This window comes from Vicugna pacos, chromosome 13, assembly GCF_048564905.1.
Source record: "Vicugna pacos chromosome 13, VicPac4, whole genome shotgun sequence".
NCBI lineage: Eukaryota > Metazoa > Chordata > Mammalia > Artiodactyla > Camelidae > Vicugna > Vicugna pacos.
The window spans coordinates 17,674,371-17,701,157 of NC_132999.1; the positions used below are offsets into that span (position 1 = coordinate 17,674,371).

At 39.5% G+C, this 26,787-nt stretch overlaps 1 protein-coding gene across 2 annotated transcripts; it reads right to left on the bottom strand.

The window, feature by feature from the left end:
* Positions 1-304: 304 nt before the first annotated feature.
* On the bottom strand, positions 305-26,787 carry DYNLT5 (dynein light chain Tctex-type family member 5). Of its 2 annotated transcripts, XM_006205373.4 has the most exons (5): positions 26,400-26,787; positions 24,592-24,713; positions 10,162-10,253; positions 3,948-4,072; positions 305-3,095 (listed from the first exon to the last, which is right to left on the bottom strand). In XM_006205373.4, exons 2-5 carry the CDS (start codon positions 24,708-24,710, stop codon positions 2,892-2,894), a joined length of 540 nt encoding a protein of 179 aa, XP_006205435.1. In that variant the 5' UTR covers positions 24,711-24,713; positions 26,400-26,787; the 3' UTR covers positions 305-2,891. The 2 variants fall into 2 exon arrangements, with proteins under 2 accessions (XP_006205435.1, XP_072830355.1); XM_072974254.1 differs by lacking the exons at positions 24,592-24,713; positions 26,400-26,787 and adding an exon at positions 19,474-19,917.

Sequence of the window (26,787 nt, forward strand, 5' to 3'; positions counted from 1 at the left end):
CTTCAAATTTACAATGCCATTTCTTTTTTTAAAGAGTGTTTATTATTTGTTTTCCTTTTTTTAAGTGAAGAATAGTCGCTTTACAATGATGTGTTAGTTTCTGGTGTACAGCATGGCAATTCATTTATACATACATATATATTCCTTTTTATATTCTTTTTCACTATTGGCCATTACAAGGTATTGAATACAGTTTCCTGTACTATAGAGTAGGACCTTGTTTATCTATCTTATAATGCAAATCCAGAACTCCCAATTTATCCCTTCCCACCCCTTTTTTCCCTTGGTTAACCATACGTTTGTTCTCTATGTCTATGAGTTTGTCTCTGTTTCGTAAACAAGTCCATTTGTGTCCTTTTTTTTTAGATTCCACATGTAAGTGATATCATATAGTATTTTTTTCTTTCTGGCCGACTTCACTTAGTATGACGATCTCTGGGTCCATCCATGCTACTAAAAATGACATTACTTAATTAATCCCTTTTTAATGGTTGAGTAGTATTCCATTGTGTAAATATATCACAACTTCTTCATCCAGTCATCTGTCAACGGATGTCTAGTGCACTTCCATGTCTTGGCTATTGTAAATAGTGCTGCTATGAACATTGGGGTGCATGTATCTTTTCCAATTAGAGTTTCCTCTAGATATACACCCTGGAGCAGGATTGCTGGATCATATGGTAAGTCTATTTTCAGTTTTTAAAGGAATCTCCATACTGTTTTCCATAGTGGCTGGATCAAATTACATTCCCACCAACAGTGTAGGAGGGTTCCCTTTCCTCCACATCCTCTCCAGCATTTATCATTTGTGGATTTTTTAATGATGGCCATTCTGACAGGTGTGAGGTGATACCTCAAAAAATGTTTATTTTAAAATTGAATTATAATTGACATAACATTGCTTAGGTTTAAAGTGTACATGTTAACTTGATACATTTATACATTGCAATAGGTGTTAGCTAACACATCTGTCAAAATTTCCCATCACAGAGCCTTTTTTGATAACCAGCATTCTTCCAAGCTAGTCACCATGAGGGAGTTTTTGCTGTGTATTCTTCTGCTATTACAGAGTTGCTAGAACTCATCAGCTCTCTGAATTACAGTACATGACAATATGCTGGCAAACTGCTTCCTTTTTTGCTTTTTTAACTGCCATCCTGTTTTACGGTTTTGAATCCTAACACAGCCTAGGACAGATGGTAAGAAATTATCTCATGGATGAGATTTTTTAACTCTAAAAAAAAAAATAAGGCTGCTTTTATAATGAACTTTCTACATAATAAAAAAATTTTCTTCATAGTGATTTATTCATGCCAAATTGCTATATGATTTCCCCTGTTATTGTTCCAAGAGGGGAGAGGTTCACAAATGTATAATGAAAACAGGAAACTCATTTACATCCTGTGCTTGTGCAACCCAGATTCAAAACTGCCTATGAGGAGATGGACGAATATTGGTTGTGATAAATTGTTTCACAGACATATGCCCACTATCAGAAAAAATAATAAAAGCTGACTAATTCATTTTGAAATGCTGCCTTAAAAGCCAGAACAAAGAGAAGAAAAGGGATTTAGAAAGCATACTTTACAAAAGATACATGTCATTTTAAGGGAAAAATAAGACATCAATACATTTTAAAACTATAAAACATTGACTGTTTTCCCATTTGTTAAATTCTTTTTGATATGGATTACACATCAGTTTTCCCTAGGACTAAGGAGTTGCTAATTTTCTCCATATGTGTATAATTTGTCTTTGACCTTTAACAAATGCCCTGTAGGCAGCCCACTTACCACCCGAGAACAACGCCGCAGCCCCATTTTACATGCACACAAAGGGCTGAAACCTCCATAAAAATAAATGATCCGTGGTACAGGCTACATTAACCCACAGAATAACAAGCTACTGCAGCCCTGTGAATTTTAGTGCCATCCATTCAAAACCGCACGAGGTCACTTTGGTATTAAATTCATAGGAAAAAAATAGTAAATACATATGTTTTATCTGTTAAACTGCCAGCTGTATATTTTGTGTTAAAGTCTGTTAGCCGAGGAAAAGCTATTGAAAGGCACGTCAGCCGGTGTATATTTAAAAGCAGTGTCTCTTTCCAATACCTGATTTTATGTGTTACAGATACACTTACTATTAAGCATCATGTATATTTAATATCACAGCATCTACTTCAGTGCCCTAAAAGACTTTGTCCACTTTATTGTTTCCATTATTGAAGAGCTAACATTTGGTTCTCCCACAATTCTGTAAAGTGCAGGCAACCCACAAGAGCTTCTAGTTTTAGCCAGCAGTCCTGTGGGACGACGATAATTGTTATGAAATCATTAATTCTATCTCAGCAGTTTCAACTGTCAGGTACATGTAACAATAATTGCAGTTAATGAATGCTGCTCAATTTATTAAGTACAAAATGAAATCCAGTATTTCTTTTACAGGCAGCACTGAGACATAGTAACATTGATCATTTGTGTATACCAGGTTGAATATTCTACTGTCTTTTATTGGTCAGGGTACATAGCTAGATTTTTTTTTTTAAAACTTCTCTTCATTAAAAAATAATGCAGGGGATTCTAACTCTCCAATTAAAGAGGTATTAAAATAATTAGTACCAAAAGAAATGTTTAATACAAGTCTATGTTTATGAAAAACAATTTGGCAGAACTCAGACTTAACTCCTTCTTTGGATAAACAAGATTCTTTCTCATGCCACCCTCTTTCCCCTACTTCTTATGAGAATATGAAAGAGTCCCCAAATTTCCAGTGGTTTGAAATATGAGTGTTGTTTTTTGCCTCAAACGTCTGGGCAGTGAAACTTTTGTGTACATAGATACAGCCTAGTTTTTGATTAAAAAAGTAAGAAATAGATTTCTTGTCCTCAGTCATTCAAAGTAAACTGCATAGACATTTGCAAGAGCAAAGAGAGAAGAATTTCTGAAAATGTAGGATGAAAAAGTATCACTTTTAGGATCCCAGAGGCATCTGCTTCCAATAAGTATGCTCTGGCTAGTCCGTGGCCCAATGTGGACCACTACAATTAGCTTATATCGTGGAACCATCAAGTCCTTGACCTGGGCTTTAATAACCTAGAAATTAAAAGAAAAAAAAAAGTCCTCACTTAGTCACATTGAAAGTTAAGGGCCTTCATTTTCATCATAAAGGTAGTGGATTTAAGAAAATAGCATGCTGCATAGTAGATACTTTCAGTAATTGTTGTAGAATGCTAGCTGTGATTCCCTTCGAGTGCTGTCCTCACAAGCTAGGACATTTAGGGACGAAATAATAGCACCAGTAAGAAATCTTCATTTTCTAAGGCACATGGAAAAATTATAGTCCAGAGAATAGAATTCAATGGATTTATTACATTCTTTGAAAATCTATGTTGGGATGGCTTCCCTTCAGAGAGTGTTGGCACTGGAGTTATACCATCTTGTTCATGTCTAATTAAGGGGCCATACATCTGGAGTCTCCTGTAATTTAACTAATCATGAATGCTTATTAAAGAGTTTGTTATAAAAAAGAAAGTCGAGAAAACCTGGTGGAGTGCCAGCACTTTAGCTGATAAAAACAGAAATGTATTTAAATCGATTTAAAGGCCATAATGGTTGTATTTGACGGCATGGTCTTAGCTGCCTTGGGGAAGAGAAAATGATCATTAAAATATTGTATCTTTTACAATAAATTTTTAAAATAAATGGGGCAGTTTTATACATTTTTAAAAAGAATATATGCAAATGACTCACATAATAATTGTTTTAGACAAAGGCTTTTTACACACACAGGCACACATGGAATATGACCTAATAAATGTTTTCATAAAATATAAATAAGCAGTTTTACTGCGACTGCAAATTCATCGCCTTTATCAAAAAGTAGGGGGTTGTGCTTTCAGCAAATATTCTAGTCATAGCTAACACTTTGGGAAATCATACATATACCTCAGAAACTGTTTTAGTCATCTGTCTACAGAGCTCTGCTTCGTACTGCTCTTCTTGTAGGTAGGTAGTTAACACATCTTTCAGAATACGATTGACAATGGCCACAGGAAAACGTTTGGTAGGACCTGAAAGTACAGATGACATTTCTTTCAAAGAAGTAATTGCAGATCATAGAGTTTTGAAACATAGAGACAATTCATCTTCGGAGTGGCCTCTATTTAAAGAAACAAGTGGTACTAATTAGGTTTCTAGTCAAATTCTCTGGCAGGGGAGGAGAGAACAATGGACTCCTCCACTTAACAGACTGCCTGAAGGGTGTGTTCAACACCCGTGAGGCTTGACATTGGAAATATCCGCCTTCCCAGTTCCCACTACTAAGGACTTACTGCAAAGTCTCAACATCTTTCTTACTGGCCCTCAGCTGTTCCATCTCCCCCTCCAGTCTCTCTCCCACACTACAAGTGGAGCTGTGACACCCAGATCTTACCGCCATGTTTTCCTTAGCGAAGTCCCAGGTTCAGCTCCTGTCTAACCTCGAGCCTCTCCTCCCACCAACACAGCACTCCACATGAACACTGCTCCGGCCTCACGGACTTCACCTGTCCTTTAGAGAATGCTTGTGCACATTTGCTCTTCTTCTTCTTTTTTAATTAATTTATTTATTTTGGGGGGGGTAGTTAGGCTTATCTATTTTAATGGAGGTACTGGAGATTGAACCTAGGACCCTGTGCATACTAAGCATGCGCTCTACCACTGAGTTCTACCCTCCCCTCTTGCTCTTCTTTTCAAATGCAACACCCTTCTCCGTCCTGTTCATCTGAGAAATATCTACTCATGTGTCAAGGTCAGCTCAAATGTCTTCTTCTCCGAGAAGCTTTCCTCCTCTCTTAAGGTAAAATTCATCCTTCTCTTCTCTATGCTCCTGATACACTGGGTCGCCACTTCTATCTTGGCTCCTAATCCACCCAATAAATGGCTAAGGTATATCTGCCTTTCTCCCCTGCAATGGTAAACGGTATCAGGTTATATCCTCCCCAGGGTCTAACACAATGCTAAAGGCATAAGAAATGTTTAAGGTCTGATTTCTGAATTTGAGTAGAACAAAACATTTTATAGCTAATAACCATAGTACAGATAATAGCTACTTTCACTGGGCATTTTCTACCTGTCAGCCACCGTGGTATTTTATATTCATTATCTTGTATGCAAAATCTCCCAATAAATCTCTGGGGTGAATCTTACTGTTTTTCCCATTTCACAGATGGGAAAACAGAGGTTTAAATATTTTGAGTAACTTGCCTACAATCATACGGTGGCAGAGCTGGGAGGTACCCCAGGTTTATTTGACTTGAGAGCTTGAATTTTAAACCACATTTAGTCCACTTTCAGAGCAGAAGCTTCAGATGGATCTTATCCTGTGCCCCAGGCATCTTATCTGTACCTCCCGGGAATATTAACCTCATCATCTCGCTGTGACTGCACAAGTTACACTCGATCATTATTTGCTGAGTTGATATGAAGGAATGAGATAAAAAAATCACACCCAATTCTATTTTAATAGTCATCAGTATGTTTAAGTGCTTATTTTTAATGACAGTATCAATCAGGGTCCAAGGAAACATATGGCGCATTAAAGTTAGGACAATTCCAGGAGGATTTAATAGACTCCTTAAGAAGGTCTGAGCAGGATGTAGGAAATCACGAAGGAATGTGCAGCACTCCTCAGCTCGGGAAAGTGAGGGTGTCACCTTATCCCAACCCCAGGCTTGAAGGATCTGCAAAAGGAACTCTTACTAGATCGCACAAGAGCCATGTGGAGAGGGCTCCCTTGAGAGCAGCTTCTGTCCTTCTGTTGATGGATGCAAACAGCCTGAGATACGCCCACAGGCTGGGATTCACCCTCCCCTCCCCGTCTGACTTCCCGCTGAAGTTTCCCGATGGCTGAACTTAACAAGGTGACAGCCTGTTCCTAGGGTTGAGTTAGGTCAGCCTCCTGGGGCTCAATGAATGGTATTTTTGTTTTGATGATTAAATACAAATTGTTCAATTAAATTTAAATCAACCTGGGGAATGAATCTGGACTCAGTCTATATGTGAAATAGAGGCACCTGATACGAGCATGATAATTAACCCCAGTATTTAATAAGCAGGCATCTCTGTTCTGCATACAGGAGAGCGACAAGACCTTATAAACCTGTGGAGGGTTGGAGGGTTGGCTCCGATTGCTCCTGCGTCATGGGGTCAGAGACAGGGCACCAGCCTCCGTAGGCAAGCTCCCACATATCTGCTGTGTCACTGTCCTATGGCTCTTCTAGAAGATTTCCACTTGCATACTCCAGTAAAATGATGCTAAATTTAAGAGTGGCTTCTACCTTTTTACTTAAGGAATTTTAAAATGATACTACCAGCTTGAAAAAAATTAAAATAGATTATGTCCTTTAGATCGGTACCTCTCTTTTTCACGCCTTCCTTCCTACCAAGCGTTCATAATGTCTTTACCTTAACTGGACCTCTCTCACCCACAAGGAGCTTAACTCAGTCATGGATTATAGTGACTGTCTGCATCGTTCCTTTCAGAAAACAGCCAATTCCTTCGGAGCAGATTATTTGTCCGCCTAGCACAGCTCCCTGTCATTCAGGAACAGCCTCTCCCAGATGGAAGGAACTGGTCCTCTTCCTACTCAAACCATGTTGTTCTTTACGATCTATCATCATGTCTTTTGAGCCCAAGTCCAAGTCATGGTTGATTGGCCCTGGGTGGACTTGCCCCAAGCCAGGCCATTTAGAGTCCTTCCTTGGGATTTTCATTTTAAACTGGAACTAAGGGGGAAAACAGTCTCTTTCCAGGGGCAAAAGTTATGACATGCGACCCTCAAGAACTGCTGGAGACCATGTTTCTCACAGTGGGAAGGAAGCCAGGCCACAGGGAGAGGAGCCCACAGGCAGTTTAGTGCTGGAAAGAGACAGAATCCTGGTGGCACCAGAGTCCTGGTTTCCAACAGCCCCTGCTCACTGTCACTAATATCCTTTTTGCACTTTGCGTAGTTTTTTTTTTAAATCTCGTTAACCAGATTCTATTCTGAAAAAATTCTGAAATCTAGTAGTAAACTTTTCTTTTGTTAACTTCTTTGTGTCCTTGGCCCTATACAGCCAGATCATCCATTGCCTAACTCAGGCTGGGATGCTGAGGTGCAGAGAGAGAAAGCATTAATGTTCAGCTCTGGACTTCCAAAACCAGCTCCCAAAGACGGCAGAGTCAACTAATGTGAATGCCTAAGCTTTTTTAATTCTTTTTTTCAGAGTGATTTCTTTTTTCTTTAGGAGGAAAAAATGCTTCCAGAAAGCAAAAAGCAACAACCTGAAGAAGGATCAAGATTTAAAGAAAGGAAAAACTATCCCTAAAAATAGATTTAAGAGAGAATAGATAAAAATTAGGTTATTTAATATTTCTGTGTCTTAGCTTCCCCAAATTGGGATAATAATAATTACCACATATTGTTTTTGGTTGGGATTAAATTGGTGAAATATTTTAAATGCTCAGAACAGTACCTGCCACACAAAAAGCCACTCATTAGATATTTATTATTATTTGTGTTGTTGCTATTATAGTTGCTACTGCATTCTGAGTGAGGACACGGATTGCTCTTGCTGAGAAGGCAGCAAGATGGGCGAAGGTGTTAAGTAGGACCCTGGAGGGTGGAGCAGAGTCAGTGCGGAGAGACTGGCAGGCTCTGGCCAACAAAGCGTCTGATGACAGGGCCTGATCATCTCATGGATGTTGAGCTTAAATGATGTCTCTCCACCTTTGGATTCCAGTTTTCATTCAGTTGGCTTCATTCTCAGCTAAGCTGTCTCTGTATGGCAGCAAAGATGGCCACCAATAGTCCCTGTCTGATGTGGTGCTCATATCATTGCTCCAGAAGAAGTCCTGTGGAGAACTCATTCCATACTTAATAGGAAATTATACTGGATGTTACAGAAGGCTTTTCTTCTTAGTGATCTAAGTGAAGTCCTAGAGCCCATTACTTTGAGGAGCAATTAAATAATGAATGCAGAGGCAATTTAAATACAATACTTTATTTAATTCTCACGGTATCCTTATGCTGTGTGGACTTTTATCCCTACGTACAGATGAAGGAACTGAAATTCAAGGATGTTGAATATCTTGCTCAAAAATAATTTATTTAGGAATTTGCAAAACCAGAATTCAGATTCATAGACATTGGATTCTACAGTCTATATTTTCTTCTGTGTTCATGTTTCGGTCATTAATTGAAGATGTATGGAGTGGTGTTTCATTACAAGAAATACATTTTCATCCTTCTATTCCCTGTTTTTCCCCCATTGGTTATACTCACTCTTGTTTCATCTCATTCTTGGTGGCTGTAATTACTCAGATAAAGGGAAGGCGAACATGCTAAACATTTAAGGCATGTTTGGATGATGCAAATATTACTGGAAAGAATGTGAAAAATTAAGCCCAGTAATACTGGTGATTCATTTTTTTCCCTCACTCTTCTGGTCAGTATTGTGTTGTGTAGATAAGAGAAAATCTTTACCAAAGGCCCACAGAATACTTTTCAGATGCAAAATAAATAGAAACAAGTAGAATTGGAAACACGTTTTTGATTATTAACAAAATAGCTAGTTGAATGCTCAAAAAAATGGATTGTCAAGTATAAAAAAACTTTAAGTATAAAAGAACAATTCAAATGACTTCTTGAAAGAAAAGATGGAAAATACTTTAACTAAAGTATTTCCAAAATTACTTTTCTACCTTGTTTCAACACTCATTACTTCTAAACCTGATTAGACGATTTAGTTTGAGGAAATGAGCCAAGAAAATATACCCTTATGAAGAAGAAACACAAGGTTTCATATTTCAGCTCCTTTATCTTGTGGAAATGTGATTCAAACCCTTCCAGCACACAGAGTCCAAAGCCACAGGCACCGAACGGCTAAGATCTTAGTTCTAAGGGGAAGAAAACGTGACCCACACTTAGCTTGCCTAACTGAAAAGTCTAAGAGTACATAGCTGAATTCCGGCCTCGGCCTCAGGCTTCCTGTGGGTGCAAGACAGCAGAAGCCATCTCAGCCCTTACATCTTTTTAGGTTTCAAGGTGTGATCTGCGTCTTCGACCACCCAAACAACACTTTCCGAATTGAATCTCAAAGACTCTGACGGCCTTGACCAATCAAAGTGTGGTATTCCACCCCGGAATCAGCCACTGTTACGTCTCTGAAGCCAGTGTCAGATCCAGCAGGACACCATGGACCGAAAGTGGTACTGATGGCAGTGGTGGAGCTTCCCCAAAGGAAACTGGGGATGGTTACCAGAAGGAATATAAATGGACATCGGATGGCAGGAATATTCATTGTCTACCACAGGCACTGAAGATACCAGTAGACAGACTAATTGTGGAGTCTTATAATCCATGCAGTCTCGGGGATTAGTGTAGAAAACTGGCCAGGAGGTCTAATGGGATGTGCCAATGGTCTATAATTTTCTTGAGGTTAACTGGCCGCAGATGAAACCACTCTGGCCCATGGAGTCTTCCTCTGGTCATTGGCAAGTCTCTGTGGAATTTCTATACAGCAGTAATTACATATAGACCCAGATAATAGTGGGCAGGTAGGCATTTACAGAAAACAAGTAGGTCTATGAGGAAACATAAATGGGAAAAGATAGTCACTGTGGACTCCACCTGGGGTATAGGGGCAGGTGCAAAGATTTTTGTTTTCCAAGACCCAAAATCTCTGTGGGAGGGGATAAACATCTCTGCCAACAGGGGACCAGGAATCATTTGCCTTTGCCTTGAAGGCTTTTTTCTCCACCTATCAGCAACCTTGGGTTGTTTTGTTCAATAAAACTTTAATGCATATCTCCTTCATTTAACTCAAGTATATGTAAAATAACGCCACAAGGTAACCTAGAAATACCCAGAGAACTTCTTCACTCAGTAATACACACTGTGCTCAGTGTCGCCCCGTGAATTGCTTGGTATTTAGGAAATACTGATAAAGAAAAGTAGGCAATGGATAGTGGTCCCATTTTGCAGAGGAAGACATTAAAGCAGTATCAAATCACTCAGTTAATTAAGAGCCCTTATGTTGTGCTAGCGTTGATGATAATGCCAGGTTATCAGGTATTATTCTAAGTAAATATCATTCATGAAATTAGAATGTTTAGATAGGGAGTGACAAAGGCACACACCCAGCTGATAGGTGTTTTCCATCTGAACTGTAAGGTGAGAGGCATCGTCACGCTGGCTAGGGTCATCCATGTAAGACACTGTACTCATAGAGCTAAAAGCAAGGAGAAAACAAATTTCAATAATTATTATAACAATAATAAAATGCAGTATTGCTTTCAGCAAAAATATTACAAAATTTTACGTTTACTCTAGAAAACATTTCAGGCAAGACCCGTGTAAATATCCCGGTGATATATTTATAAAGTCTAAAATATTTTAGAGATGGAAGTTTTACAGGAATAGAGAAGTTACTTGGAACAGGTCTCAGTATAGTGGTTGAAGCCAAGCCCAGTGCCTGGGGCATTTATCACCAGAGCGTTCATGGGTTGTTCTGTCTGTGGGGTAACAAAGTTCGGACAGTTAGCTCCCCACATCCGCGTTTTCAGCTAATCACGGATTTCAGTTGGGTAAATTTGCTGATGAGGAACTGTGGATATGAAGGACCGACTGCACTTGGCTATTTAATACAAGGGACTTGACCGTCCACGGATTTAGATGTCCACGGGGCTCCTGGAACCAATACCCGGAGGATACCGAGGGACGGCTGTACATGTTTCAAAAGACTTTGTCAACTGCGTCTCTACTGCAAATGCAAAGGCTCTCCTCAAAGTGGACAAAACTCACAAAAGGCCTGGGGATTATACAAGGAAGCTTAAAATGTTGGGAAACAACTCTATATATACATGGGGGTTGTAAAGAGATTACTGTTTTACATACCTCACAAAATCCCTTTAGTAGAAAAAAGAAAAATGAGAAACTCATCTATGTGAGGAGAGAAAGCGCAATTCACCCAAACTATCGAAATCAATAAGCATCAATCATTCTTTTCAACAGTAAGAAAGGGTTTTGGCTTGGTTACCAAGGCAATATAAGCTTGTCCAGGTGCTGAACAGGAGACCCAAGCGAAGGGTAACACCCAAAGTCCCTCCAGTGCTACTTATTCAACTTAATCAGAGATTCAAGTGTCACTAACGGCAGCCTCAGATCTCTAGCCCCAATTCTCTCCACCTGTGAAAACGGAGGTTAAGACAGATGTCATTTCAAAGGAGATGCTATAATAGTGTGTGTATGTGTGTGTGTGTATTTTCAGAGTGACTACTTTTATAAGCAGGCTATATTTTTGCTTTAATTAAATGAAAATGAGAAATTTGTTCTTAATCTTTTGAGATTTCTTTTTTTCTCTGCAAGGAGTTTTAAATGCTTAGTTCTGGGCTGTCTGGAATTGGTGAGCTTCTTGCAAATAGATATTTTAGGAGAATCATGCATATTATATTTTAAAACATCCTTTAAGACAATATAATTTACACAATAAATTAAGGTTAACTCACTCAGCTCAAGAAAGTGATGCAAGACATTATGGTTGCTTTTCCAAGATGGATTTCTGGATTAGTGATTTAGTCTTCATTCTTGTAACACCTGCTTTCCTCAGTTTTCTGCTGCCCTTTGAAGTAACCACCAACCTGTTTAGCCACATTGGCTGCAGGTGTTGTGGGCAGTGCCAAAGAGGATAGCTTCTGCTTAGAAAACCCAGTGTCACATAAGCCCCTTGATTCTAAGATAAGCCAGCCTGCCCCAATATTGTATATGCCACTTTTTATTCTGCAAAACATTCTCCATCAATTATCTCATTTTACCTTTACAAGACCTTCTCAAGTAAGTAGAAGAGTCATTGTTCTGCCCATTTCAGTGATGTAGGGAACCAGGCAAAGGGCTTAACATCATACACATAGGAAAGGCAGACTTAGATTTCAAATACCCTACTTACCTCTCAGTGACAAAGTCTCACATATGATCATATCTGATAGAATGAAAATAGGGGCAATGACTATCTGAAATAATTAATTGCTGCAGTTAAAACTTGTACAAAAACAAAACATCATTTCTTTTCTACTGAACACCATATTAAAAACTCACAGAAAGAAAGTTGGTACAAAACTCAAATTAGCAGGAGTTAGAAGTCTAAGACAAAAAAAGCAAACAAAGATTTTTACAAACAGTCCTCACTATTGCTTTGTGATTACTATGTTACTAAAATAATGATATTCAGTACAGTTTATAGTATTATCAGTATGAAATTGGTGTTATCAGGGCAGATTAAAAATCCCACTGGCTGAGGACTGATGTGCAAATAGGAAGTGCCTTTTTTTGAAATACTGAGAATAGGGGAAGGAAGGGTGTAGCTCAAGTGGTAAGGACATGCTTAGCATATACAAGGTCCTGGGTTCACTCCCCAGCACCGCCTCTAAAACTTATGCAAATAAGTAAGCCTAACTACCTCCCAAAAATAAAATGAAATGAATTTTAAAATAAAAATTAAAAAAATTTTTAAGAGGACAAAAAATTACTGAAGATGATTTCATTCAGTGCCATTTTATTTCAGCAGTAATCTGTAAACAGTGTATGCTCATTATAAACAGTTCAAAACACACAGGAAAGTACAAAGAACAAAGTAAAATTATACAAAAATATTATTAACCCCAGTGATTGTCTAACCAATCTTAATATTAAAAAAATATTTTCAGATATGATTTTACATATGGGATCATTATAGATGCTGGATTTTTCCCACTCAGAAATGTATAGTAGATAACTTTCTATGTCAATAGTCACCTACATCCATATTAAATATCAAGATAATATTTAATATGCGAACATACTTCATTTTATTTAACCATTTATTCTCTAGGCCATTTACGTTGTTTTCAATATTGAACCATTATAAAGAAAACTATAATGACCCCCAAGGCAGGGACTGAAATTTGCTTTCCAATGTTATTCTCTTCCTCTTTGGAAGCAGAATCCAAAGCTTGTAGGAATATTTCTCTCCAAATTAAAGGCAACCTCTTGGACTCTTTGGTGCTATTGGGGCCAGGTGGCTTATAAGCCAATTAGATTAGAGGAGAAAATCCTGAGAGGATTAATTCAACCAACTAATTCAACCAATAAGGATCTGTTTATGACTGAAGTGTGGATATAATGGCAAGAGCTCAGGAGCTATCTTGGGTCTTGAGATGACTTACGGATCACAGATGAGAAAGATGGAAAAGACTAGGTCCCAGAACTGCTTCCCTCCAGTTTTTTTTATGTAAGAGAAAATATATTTCTGTTTTTTGTGTCACCATTTTTGCTTTTTTAAAGACATTATTATAATAAGCATTAGATATAACTGTCACAGATTTGGAAGTGGGATGCTGCAAGTAACAGAGCACAAAACTTGGAGTTAATTTTGTGGAAGAGACAGTGTTTGGGGGGTGAGATTTCAGATATATTTCTGGAAACCTGGCATCCCTTATCACGCAGAAGGAAAATACTTGGTTGGTCTATTGTTTTCTGGGCTTTGGAAGCTGACCATGTATCAACCAAGATTTCATGGAAAATTACAAGAAATTTTTACTTTTTAAAAAACCCTATTTATGGTATTTTTTGAAACTGATACCTGATAGTTCCATGTGAGAATGAGATGGTTTGGAAAAAGGGAGAGAGAAAAAAGAAGAATAAGCTGAACAGAAAAAATATTTATTCCTTTAAAAAAGACAGAAGGCATAAAATATTAAAAATGCTTTCAATTACCAACATCAGTTCAGAATACCGACTCAGAAAAACTTGTACATGTTTTCTATTGATAAACAGCTTTACCCAAGCCCTTTGAAATTTTTAAAGATAGAAATGTGAGATGCTTCAAAGAGCAAATTTATAATTTTAATTACCAGTGCTTTATATACAATACAATAAATTTATTGGGTATATTTCAAGACATTACAAGTGGATGAGTTTCAGTTGTCTAGGACCAAGCCTCCCCTAGTTTATAATAATAATCCTTCTAGATACATGATCTCACTGCAATGGAATGCTGTAGTTGATTTTTTAAAACATGAAATATATTCTTGCTGTCTATGACTTTCATCAGCTTGTCAACATTTATGGAGGAAAAAGATTTCACCTGGCAAGATTCCAAGTTGTAAAGTTTTAGGAAGGAAGGTAGATTAAAAATAAAAGCAGGAAAACTGAAAATCTGGTGTAAACTGCTGGTGAAAACACTGAAAAAAATCAACTAATATTATTTTGGAGAGAAAAGTAACAATTTGTCGCCTGTGTAAATTTCAGTTAATACTTGGAATCATATGTACTACTGCTCAGGACAGGCTTGAAATTAGACTGGATGTGGAAACAGCTGCCTGAAATTGCTCCACAAAAACTTAAGTAAACCTATATCGTACCTGATTGACACCGGAAATGTCCCACACTAACCCAACAGCCTGTGTTCTGATTATGCAGGAAAGGCAAAAAAAATTAGCTAAGCAGTTGGAATTTTTTTTTCATGAAATTCAATTTTCCTGAAAACATTTTCCAAATTTTTGTGCTGACCTGTCCTTGAATTACAGAGAATAAACACAAAGCATGTCTTATAACGGTTGGAGATAGAAACAATGATTTCAATTAAATCTCACCGGCCATAATACCACACCAATTAAGAATTATTAAGAATTCATTTCCAGACATTATCACTGCCATTACTACTTAAAATGTTTTGAAGCTGCAAATAATATTTGAATGCATAACCGGCTTTGGAGCCATTAATGGAGTAGATTAGGAGGGTCAGAATATCACCTCTTTCTTTGACTTGTAACTGACATGCCTGGAACTACCATATTTTGAATGGTATCATTTAAGTATGCCCCTCTTTTTTTTTTTTTTCCCCTATCTGTTCCTAAAGTCATGTGCTGCCTCCCAGTGGAGATATTTCAGAGTGCATAGAAAAAAAAAGAAAGTTATGCTGAGAATAGACTGCCCGCCACACGTGTAAAAACAAGGAGCCCAGTTAGACGGCTTTTAGAGTAATCCAGGTGAGAGATGACAGCAACTGCTATGAACTGAACTGTCTCCCCGCAAAATTCATATGTTGACGCCTTAACCCCCCCATGTGGCTCTAGTGGTGATAGGGCCTTTAAGGAGATGATTAAGGCTAAATGAAGTCATGACAGTGGAGCCCTGAGCTGATAGAACTAGGGTCCTTATAAAAGAGGAAGAGATACCAGGGTTCTCTCCTTCATGTGAGGACACAGTGAAAAGGCAGCCGTCTGCAAGTCAGGAAGTGGGCCCTCACCAGAACCTAACCCAGCTGGTACCCTGACTTCAGACCTCCATCCTCCAGGACTGTGAGAAAAGAAATTCCTATGGTTGAAGCCAGCCAGTCTGCGGTATTTTGTTATGGCAGCTCAAGCTGACTAATATTGTGACCTCGACTGAGATGGTAGCAGTGGGAGGCAGTGGTAAGTAGTTGGGTCCTGGATATGTTTTAAAAATTAATCCAATGGGATCTCCTGATAACTGGGAAGGAGGGGGGTTAGATAAAGAGTTAAGTTATGAACACGTTGGATTTGAGATGTCTCCTAGGTACTGAATAGAAAGGTCAGTAGTCAGTCAGATATATGTCTGGGGTTTGGGAGAGACGTGTGGGCTAGAGATATAAATTTGGGGGCATAACATCAAGTCTCAGTCACTAGACTGGAGGAGATTCCCAAGGGGACAAGTGTAGAACAAGAGAAGAAGAGGACAAAGGACTGCTCCCTGAGGCACTTCTACATTAAGAAGTTGGGGAGAAGAGGAGGGACCAGTGAAGAAGACTGAGAAGGAGGGACCAGTCGGGTAAAGGGAAACAGGAAAGTGTGTCTTGGCGGCCAACGAAGAAAGTGTTTCCAGGAGAAAGGAGTGGTGGACAGTGTCAGATGTTGTGGGGAGGTCAAGAAAGGCGAGGACTGAGGATTGATCCCTGGATCAGCAATGTGAAAGTCACTATGGTCTTGACAAGAGCAATTCCACAAGTTCAGGGACAGTGCGTTTTGTCCACCCCTGTGTCTTTAGCACCAAGGACAATGCCCACAACCCAGGCAACAAAAATATGTCCAATGAATAAAAGAAATGACACTATGATGAAGAAGTCATTATTATTCTCATTTTACAGATTATATTTCAAGGCTCAATATTTGTTTTTAGGGGGGAGGTAATTAGGTTTATTTATTTATTTTTTCAGTGGAGGTACTGAGGATTGAACCCAGGACCTCAAGCATGCTAGGCACACACTCTACTATCAAGCTATACCTACGGCCCTGACTCAAAGAATATTAAATAGTGTTTAGTTAACAGAAGATCAGGGTTTCAAACTCAGGTCTAGTTTGATGCCAAAGTTCTATGTTGTAATAATAATAATAATAATAATAATAATAATAATAATAATAATAATAATAATAAATACTTGCTTTCTACTTAGATGTGCCAAGAACCATTCTAGGCACTTTGAGGTGTTATTTTAATAAATTCTCATCACACCCAGAAAGACAACTGTTATTTTTATCTTATTTTATAGAAGCAGAAACTGAGGTAAGGAGGCTTAAGAGCTTATGCAAGATCAGCAGCTTGAAAGTGCTCAAGGATCTTGACCCCAGCCAGCTGGTGCAAAGCGGGCCTCTGAGTCACTCTGTTTGACCCCCTGACTAAGCTGGTGCTGCTCCAGTCACTCCTTTAGATAGACAGTTGACCCTTGAACAACTCAAAGGTCAGGAGCAACTCAAAGGACCCGCCTCATTGTTGAAAATCCAGTATGGGTTACGGTTGGCCCTCCGTATCTGTGGTTGCCTTTCCTCGGTATCCTCGATTCCACATCCACAGCTCCAGTCACAGACTGTGTAGTACCATAGCATTTACTATTGGAATGAAGTGATGTATACGTGGCCCTGTGCAGTTCAAACCCTGCCTTAGTTTGCTAGGGCGGCCATAACAAGGTACCACAGACCGGGTGGTTTAAACAACAAAACTTAGCTGTCTCACAGTTCTGTAGGCTGGAAGTCTGAGATCAAGGTGTTGGCTGTGTTGGTTCCTTCTGAGAGCTGCGAGGGAAGGATCTGCTCCAGGCCAATCTCCTTGGCTGGTAGACGGTTTTCTCCTCCTGTGTCTTTTCACATCTATGAGTGTCTGTGTCCAAATTTCCCTTTCTTATAAGAATACCAGCCATATTGGATTAGAATCCACCCTAATGAACTCTTCTAAACTTAATCACCTCTTTAAAGACCCTGTTTCCAAGTGGAGTCACATTCTGAGGTACTGGGAATGAGGACTTCAACTCAGAAACTGGGCAGGGGTGGTGGGGGACACAGCTTAGCCCACATCAAATACAAGTGCTTTCACCGTGTCCGTAAATTCTAGGCCAGAGAACCAGAGGTGATTTGCTCTGTCATTTGGCAGTTGTGAAACTCTTGACAAGTCACTTTACGACATCAGACCTGTTTCCTCAATATATGGGGGTAATAGGACACGTATATTCCTGTTTTTTCTAAATAGGGTTAGATTTCTTTGCTGAATGCCTATATAATTTTTTATTCTTACTAGCCTTGCCAACATTTGGTATTATTCTCCCTTCTTATGTTTTGCCATTCAGATGGATGCAATATGGTATCTTGTTTTAATCTGCATTTTTCTCATTCCAAGTGAGTTTAAGCATCTCTTCATATTCTGCTTTGCCATTTGGGCTTTGCTTCTGTAAGTTGCTATTTATCTCTTTGAATATTTAAATATTGTTTTCCTTCTTTAAAAATTGTTACTGTGCATGATTTAAAAATATGTATATAACTTTTACTGGCCTAAAAACTGTATCTATTGTGTTTTCTGTTGAAAAGAAATGCTAAGTTTTATTGCAGTTGTATATATCAAAGGTTTTTTTTTTTTTTTCCTTTATGGTTTTAGTTTTTCATTTGGGGATCTTAAGAAATCCTCCCCTCCCACAGAACCCAAAGATATTCTATACTTTCTTCTATTAACTTGGTATCTTTCCACATTTCAGTCTTCCATCTGGAGTCTACCATGCAAATGGTGTAAGATTCCAGCTTCATTTTCCTTCATATAGCAAAACAAGTTTTCACTCAACATAATCTATCAAAAGAAATCCATCATTTCCCTTGCTCATATGTTATGTTCTACATATTCATGGGTCTGCTTCAGAAGCTTCTATGTGTTCCATTGGCTTGTTTGTCTACTCCTGCACCTATTTGTTTATTCTTGCATTTATTATCATTTTTACGAACTACAACTTTGTAGTATATCTTAATATCTAATAGGGTAAATTCCTCCTCTATGCTTACTCTTCAAAGTTAACTTAGTTATGCAAAATTCTTTCCTTATTTATAAAATTTAGAAAATAGTTTGTTGAATTTCTCAAAGAGTGCAAATGGATTTTGATTGAGCTGTATTAAATTTCTAGATTAATCTGAGAAACACAGATATGTTACTGTGTTAAGCAGCTTCACCTACATATTATTTCTCCATGAATTCAGATCTCCTTGAACAGGAATGCCTTTACCTGGGGTCACATTCCCAGGGTAGTTTTCACCAAGATGCCAGTGAAGGCTTATGTACAGAGACGTTGCACATGGTGCTGCACACCTTGGCCAGGAGTGAAAGCCACTCTAGGTGTTCATCCCAGGGGGAATGGATAGGAACATCAGTGACGGATGTATAGTAAAGGACTCCTCTGCAGCATTAAGAAGCGAAAAGCTAAATATGTATAGTCACATAAGTAAATCTAAAAAATAAAGATGTCAAACCAAAATAAGATTTATAGTGTAATACTATTTACTTAAGTCAAAAATCCATATATTTGTTAAGAATTTGTTCTGTATTTTTTTATGAGATAGTCAGGTGAGACCACAAAAGGAGTCAGAGGAGGGGTTCAGGAAAACATAGTTTATCATACTCACAGGTCCTCGAGACAAGAGACACGACATGCCGCACAGGACCATGTGGAAGAACCCCCGGATGGTCAAGAGGCGGAGGACAGGAGCACGGGAGCACCAGGGCTGGAGCCTTTACTGGGGCTTTTACTTGAAAGGCAAAGCTGTGCAGGGGAACAGGTCAGGACTGGCTAGTCTGAATAATTTCAGCGGCCTCTAAGCATAGGAGAGGTCCCTAGTGGCTTGGTACCTGGCACTGGGATGATTATGGCAGAGATTACTGCCTCCCGGGATGTGGCGGGAGGAGGGGCGCCAGAGAGAAGAGGGTGAGGTCTGGGTTGGTCAGTTGACATATCAAAGGCACGCTCCCTGCTGAGACCTTGGCTATCTTGAATAATTGGCTAGACCCAGGAGGGGCAGTCTCTCAGCAGCCAGAAAGTGTTTTTTAAGCTGTCAAAACATCTGAATATACGTATTTAAACGCCGTATTATATATTTTTAAATTTTCTGTGTATTAGGATCTTTTAGGATTTCGATGGTAATAGGACTTACCAAAACGAGGAAACAGGCCAGGTAGATACTTTTGGCTTTGCAGGACCTGCATTTCTATCAGAACTACGTATTTTGTGCATCAGAGTGGGTGCCTAGTGGGAGATGAGAGTGGGAGTGAGGACGGGGAAGAAGAGGGACCATCAGGCAAACACAAGGGGTCCGACCTATAATGGCGATGACTATCTGTTACGAACTGAGGAGTATTTCCAACTCAACCCTGTTCCTGAGATAAATAACATAATAAATGAGATAAATGGGAATAATAAAAGTATCTTCCACTTAACCCATAGGGTTTTTAGGAGATTCATATGGATAGGGCACAACATAGTCTCAGCTATTAGTGTGGGTTAGTTTAGGAACATGGCCACTGCAGTTTTCTCAAGCTTCTCGCTCTTTGGGGGGAAGCTGTGTCTCACCCAGATCTTGTTCGGGACTTCCGTTTGATTTAGATGGTAACAGGGCTTATCAAAACGAGGGAACAGGCCAGGCAACATCACTTTTAACTGCATATAAGCAGCTCAAGTATAATAGGTTGGAATCATAGAATAAATTCATCACGTTTAAAATGACTTGTTCATTGCCTTTCCCACCAGATCATTTCTGTGTGGTTCACCACCTAGCATGGTGTTGGGGCTGTGCTCATTGGTCAAGGAGCATTTATGTGAAATGAGGTAATGAATGAGACCTTTTCCATTTCTGCAGAAAAAAGATTAGCAGGTGGCTTTCATTTTACTTAAAAAATGAGATTCTCCAGAGAAGGACCCTAGAGTTAGTCACCTGTATATGCCTAACATGTGGCATAATAATTAGCACAGAGCGGAAGCTGACTAAACCTTGAATAAATGAACAAGTGAAAGAATACAGTGTGTTAGATGCCACCAGTGGGGTCAAGCAGAGAGCTGTGGGATCCATCAAAGTTCTGGTTCATGACCTCACTGTAATTTTGGTTTGAGGCAAAAGAAAGACCCTTCAGGCTTCAACCTTAAGCTTGACCTACCAGTTGAACTACTGGCCTCAGAGATAAGAAGCCCTGATATCATGTCACATTATCCTGGGAAAGTAACTTAACCTTAGGCTTCTATTCCCATTTTGAGGGTATGAGAGTAGCACATTGGTTCAAATACGCTTTGAAGGCTGCCAAAGCGTGCTTCCCTCAAGAACGATGTCATTGTAAATACCTGCTCTTACCCACGGATGGGAAACAGAACGTTCTGGTGAATGAAAACAAGAGTTTCATTAATGCAAGTTACACGTAGACAGCCAGTTTTCAGAGAATGAGAATTCTTGACTACAAACAAAAGCCCATTCTGCCACTTGCTAATTCTGTAGCTTTGGAGCGTCAATCTCTCTCAGCATCTGTTTCCTCATTTGTTGGATGAAAATGACAGTAGCCTCTGTCTTACAGAATAGGGGTCGGCAAATACTTCTGTAAAACACCATATGGCAGATATTTTTGGCTTCGCAGGACCTGTATTTCTATCACAACTACGCAACTCTGCCATTATAGTGTGAAAGCAGCCAGAGACAGTACACACCTGGGCAAGCCTGCATGTGTGCCAATAAAACCTTATTTACACATACTCAAGTTTGAGTTTCTTATAATTTCCATGTGACAAAACGTATTATTCTCCTTTTGATTTTTTTTCCAACCATGTAAAAACCTTTATACAAATACAGGTGGCAGGTTGGACTTGGCTCTTGGGCCATGGTTTGCCAACCACCAATACAGAGCTTCTGTGAAACTTAAATGAGGTCCTAGTGAGGGCTCAATAAATGTTAGCTTACCATCCTTACTACTGTCAATTATCTAAGTGGAAAACAAACAAAATTCACAATTACAGATGAAGTGTGATGACAACTAGGTAGATAGAGGAAGAAATATGCCAACATGCTAACAGTTACGGTGTTGGGATAGTAAGAATCAGCTTAAAATGCTTCTTTTTTTTTTTTTAAGAATAAAGCCTACATTGGAATTTGACACAACATGGTAAAATGATTATAAATCAATAAAAAATGTTAAAAGCAAAAAAAAAAAAAGAATAAAGCCTAAAAATTATATCACAATGAGAACATAATTTAAATAACAGACCCAAGTCTAAAAACAGTTAACAGTAATTATATTGAATATAAATTCAATCTTCCTCTCATAATTCAGAAGGCACTTCAGGTGTCCTTTACGCCCAGGGATCAGCAATAAGCATCAGTTACTACTGGAGAAGACAACAGATTTGGAAACTAAGACTGGGGGCTGAACTTATGCTGATCTTAGACCACACCCAAGAAACTGCTTTCCAAGTAGGTCTACCTCCTACTCTTCTTTGCCCTCCTTATCAGTGTGTTTACTATTCTAAAGGTCAATAAGTCCCCAATCTAATGAGAGAGAGAGAGAGAGACAAGAAAACGGCCAAACATAGTAAGATGTAGAGGGGAAAGCAGCAGATGCAGGAAGGAAGAGCATCCGACCCAGCTGAGGGGGGAAGTGGCTGTAGCTGGGTAGTTACAAAACCATGGGTTGAATCCATTTCACCCGTCTTCACTAAGCAAGGTCGTTTTAAGACTTGCATGTCCTCCAAGAGGTATGTAAGCGAAATAGCAAAACGTTTGCAGAATGACAATTATTGCTCCCCTATCTCTTCACTTGACAGCCTTGCGAATGAACCTTCTCTTTGCTGCAAACATCAGTGTCTTAGCATTTTGGCTTGCTGTGTATCAGGCAAGATGTACCTGTTTTGGAAACAGTTATAGAGAGCTTCCTAGAGAGGTGGAGATGGAGCTAAATTCTAAAGGAGGAAAGGAAGGAAGCCAGAGTGTAAGAAGAGCATTCCAGACAAGGGTACCCCCTTGGAAAGCAAACCGAGGCAAAGGCTGGAGCATTGAGGGATTGTAAACATGGAAGCTGGGAAAGCAGGATGCAAGCAGGAGAGTGGGGAAGATGGTACTAGAGAAGTAAGCAAGAGTCTGTGGACCCTTTTTGCCATACTCATGGTTTAAGACTATATGCTAGTCCTTCAATTGTTACTTGACTTACAAGTCTCAGTTATTTCATAGTAAAATGGTAAGAATGGCGTCCTCCTAGTAGGATTAATGCTGGAGAGATTAAATGAGATAATGTATTGAGTCCTCAATATACTTCAAGATATACTTTATACTACTGAAATTAGTCTATTCAAAACACTGTTTTGAAAAATCTTTTCATATGAAAGGTACATGCTTTTCCAAAAAAACCCCTGCAAATTCAAAACAATGCCTGCATTTGAGAGCTGTTACGCAGTCAGAATTTTTTGACTACTTGAAGCCCCATTTCACGAAGGACAATCACCCATATGTTCTGGTCCCAGGCAATGATGAGGACAATAGAAGGTAAGTGGGAGTTAGGGTTAGGAGGCAGCCTCCTAAATGGCTGCACTGTAAGGGCTTGGAAGCTACTCATTTGCTATTATTTAAGGAAAAAAAGCATCAATAGAGGATCCATTCTGAATGTTTTGTTGGAGAGTCCAACTTCTCACTTTGAAATATATCAAAACACTTATCACGTAGTGAGGTGTTTTTTTTTGTATTTTGTTTGTATTTGTCAGTAAAAATTTTTCCTACTGTGTTGCTAAAATTATTTTTGTATTCTTGGTACCTTTTAATTTATATTTATGCTTTATCAATAAAATAAGAGTGATCTTTAATTCTTTGAACTGGGCCATGTTCTGATTCTATCTGACTTTCTAATTTGCTTTGAAAGGGAAGAAGTAAATGAAAATTTTGCAAGTAGGAATGACAGTTCAGTTTTTGGATGAGAGCAGTGCTTTGTAAACCACAGGACCAGGATTTATGTTAGATTACTGTTATAACATTTTCTTGAAAAAAGTTGAATGTAAGCTAACAATTACTTTAAAATAATGTTTTTTAAAAAATCTTGTACACTTAAATATTGGAAATAGCAGCCAAAATGGCACAGAGTCAGAAGCAAAAGTTACAGGGGTTAATTAGTCTTTTCAACCTTACTTCTGACATACACTGGGACTGAGATGCCTTTGTATTTCCTATCTGGAAAAGAGAGCGATTATACTTGTAATCCACAAATGCCCAGGGCTGAAAAGTGGTATTTTGAAATAAGTGCATTAATACACTCTGAGAGTGGAATGAGATGGTTTCAGAATTCTATTGTGAATGTATTTCAGCTCTTCTGGTCTCTGTTCCGTAGGACCCACCAGCTCCTACTTCCCAACTCTGGGGATTAATATGCTACATCCTTCAATCCTGTGGAAACTATTAAAAAGGAAAGCTTATTACATAAGTTAATTGACCTCTGCATTGGGTAATTTGTTTGGTTTTCTTCCCAGTGTCAGTCGAAAAAAATGCCATGAAAGTGTTAAAAATTAATTCATCTTTTTTTTAGGAGAGCAAATTCAATACGTAGCAAGAGCTCAAAAAACATACTTATTATCATCTGACCCACTAATTATACTTCTGGGAAGAAAATAAGCAGAGACTTCTCATACAGTTGAAACATTTAAAAAGTGAAAACAAACTTAAAACGCTCAATAATTGGGGAATGACTAGCTCACCCGGAATCATAAACTGACAAAATATTATGCAGCCATTTAAAAGGATATGGACAAAGACTATGCAAATACATTACAAAATGTGTTTAAAATAATGCTAAATGCATGGAATATGTACATAATGATTACAAAAGTGCAAAAACAATGTAATTGTATAATATTGAGGAGAAGAATTTGGGAGACAATGTAAGAAGTAGCTGGTCTACGTTGCACATGGCATTTCTTTTGAGTAGATGATTTTGGGGGGTAGTCTCTGAAATAGTACAAAATGCTGTGATCAACTTATCACTTAAGTTTCCTTGCCCCTTTTCTCTTTTCTTCTTTTTCCTGGTGCACAACACAGTGATTCAGTATCTCTATACATTTTAAAATGATCATCACAATAAATCTAGTTACCATTCTTTCTTTTTTAAAAATATGGCCCTGAAAGGCGACCTCAGCCTTATACTTGCCCATTTTTCTTCCTTTCTTATGTCTCAGAGGAAATGCGTTTTTTTCCCTCCCAATAAATATTCTGAACGTGTTTTATTCAAGAATCGAGTTTAGTAGACATTCAGTTACTCACTCTTTGGCGCGCCCATGAGGTCCCTTCCGCTGGAAGTCGTGACTACTTAGTGAAGACACACTGGTCCTCTTCTTCAGTGAATGAGCCATTCTGTCTCTAGCCATGTCTGACATCGTCATAACCTATGGGAGAAAACTTTCATAAAATATCGAACAGAAAATCTGAAAACATTTTAGTTAGTGTAACACAGAGATTCATTCTAAATAAAGTATTCAGATACTTCCCCCACCCCCATTTTTGAATCGAGAAGTAGGGTTTCCTTAAGAGTGATTTTTAGTATATGTAGTTCTTCTGGTCAGTATAACTGGACATATGTTAACTCCGGTAACTTTTATTTATGCAGTAGCACACAATTCACAGAAGCAGACATTAAGTTGCAGCAAAAATAACTTAACTGCCAAAGAGGTAAAATTCACTGAGAAAAGATAGCCATATGTAGAAGAAAGAAATTACTCCACACCAGAAAGCAGTATGTTTTATTGTCCCCCAAATTTAATCTTAAAATAAAAGTTTGCTAATTGTTGTTGCCAGTACTTTAAAAATTAAAATGAACTGTCTTCTCCAAAGGGTTTTTTTTTTCCCAAGCAATAGTGATTTACTTTGTAAAGAGCAAACAGAACTTTAAAGGAAGTGATTTATTGGAAAATCTACATCCTCTCACAAGTGCTTGCTAAAAAGCTGGAAGGAGGAATGGACCTCCCAGAACGCAGACTGTAACTCTACTGCCCTACTGCCTACATACACATTTAGACTTTCATTTAAGTTATTTTATAATCTGTAAATCTGAGAGCCCTAACCAGAAGACACTGTGCTAGACACTAAAACAGAACTAAAACCTGAAGTCCTTGCCTTCAAGGAGCTGACAGTTGAGTACAAAATCTAAAACCGCAGTGTGATCAGTGTCAGGGCAGACAGAGGCAAAGGGCACACAAATACAGCAGAAGATCCGTGTGTTAGGAAGAGCAGCAGTGTGGGGAGTGTTTGTGTACCCGTGTGTGACAGTGTGTGTGCAGGAATGTGAGCACCTCTGTGTGAGCCTCTCTCTGTGAGCACGTGCTTGTATGAGCATGAGTGTGTCCCCAGGAGTGTGCGAAGCTGCGGTTTGAGTGAGAATGTGTACTTTAATGTAATTGTGTGCCTGAGTGCCTGTGTGAGCATCTGTGTCTGCACCTGTGTGTATGAGTGATTATCTGTGTACCTGAGTGTGTGCCTTTGTGTGTGATGTGTCTGTATACTGAATGTGTGCTTGTGTGTATGAGTTTGTCAGTGTGTGTACGTGTCTGTGTATGTGAGTGTGCCCATGTGAATGCGTATATGTGTTGACAAGACAAAGTGAGCCTATTTAAGTGAGTCATTCTGGTTCCTATCTTAAAATGACACAGACAGACCTCGATCTGCTCACCTGTTTCCAAAACTGCCCCGCAGTCTAGAATTTGGACCTAGAGGTCCGGAGTGGATGCGGCCGCCAGTGTCCCCAGGGCGACCTCAAGCAGACTGCTCAGAACTCATGCTGCTCCAGGACCCGACAAGGCTGGCTGGCTCTGCACGGGACATCTCTCTAAAGGCCAGACACGCAGGCGGGCAGGGGGCCAAAGGCCAGGACCCGCTTTCAGTTCCCAGATCTGGAGCTAGTTCTTATTTGTCGGAGGGAGAGGTAAGGTATCAGAGAGAGATCGTGGCCAAGGCAAGCAGGCCATTTTTGACCCAGGGCCCTCCCTCCTCAGCCCCCTTGACCCTCGCCAATTTGCCTTTTGCATTCTTTCTCTCTCTGCTTCTGCTCCCGTGCGCTGTGGAGAGGCCGCACTTACCTACGGCAGGGCTGGAGCCGCGGGCGCGGCGCGGCGGGGGCCTCCCAGACCGCAGGCTCGTCCAGGCTCCCGCCTCCCAGGCTTCCCTCTGCCGGCGACCGCCCGCGCTCTCCCCCTGGACTGCGCGGTGCGTCTCCAAGGTGACCTCCTCAAACAGAGTCCTTGGCCCTCCCCAGACGGACAAAGTAGTTGCGTGGGCCTCAGGGCCGCCTACGGATGTGAAGGATCTCATCGTCACTGCCCCGGGGTGCCTGCGAGCTGGAGGGGAACCGATTCATCCTATGGCGAGGGGGCCATCGGGGACCCAAGATGCAGTCCTGAGAGCCCCCACCAGTTCCTTTTTCACAGCCGGCGATGTCAGGGGCAGGGGCGGGAAGTGCGGCCGGTT

Bases quoted from the DNA above. Each gene is read 5' to 3' on its own strand.
- DYNLT5 (XM_006205373.4), bottom strand. From the start codon at position 24,710: ATGACGATGTCAGACATGGCTAGAGACAGAATGGCTCATTCACTGAAG. The intron at 10,254-24,591 runs GTGAGTAACTGA...CCTTGCTTTTAG, and splicing joins CCTCATGGGCGCGCCAAAGA to CTCTATGAGTACAGTGTCTT. The intron at 3,096-3,947 runs GTATATGTATGA...TTTAATTTCTAG, and splicing joins TGACTAAAACAGTTTCTGAG to GTTATTAAAGCCCAGGTCAA.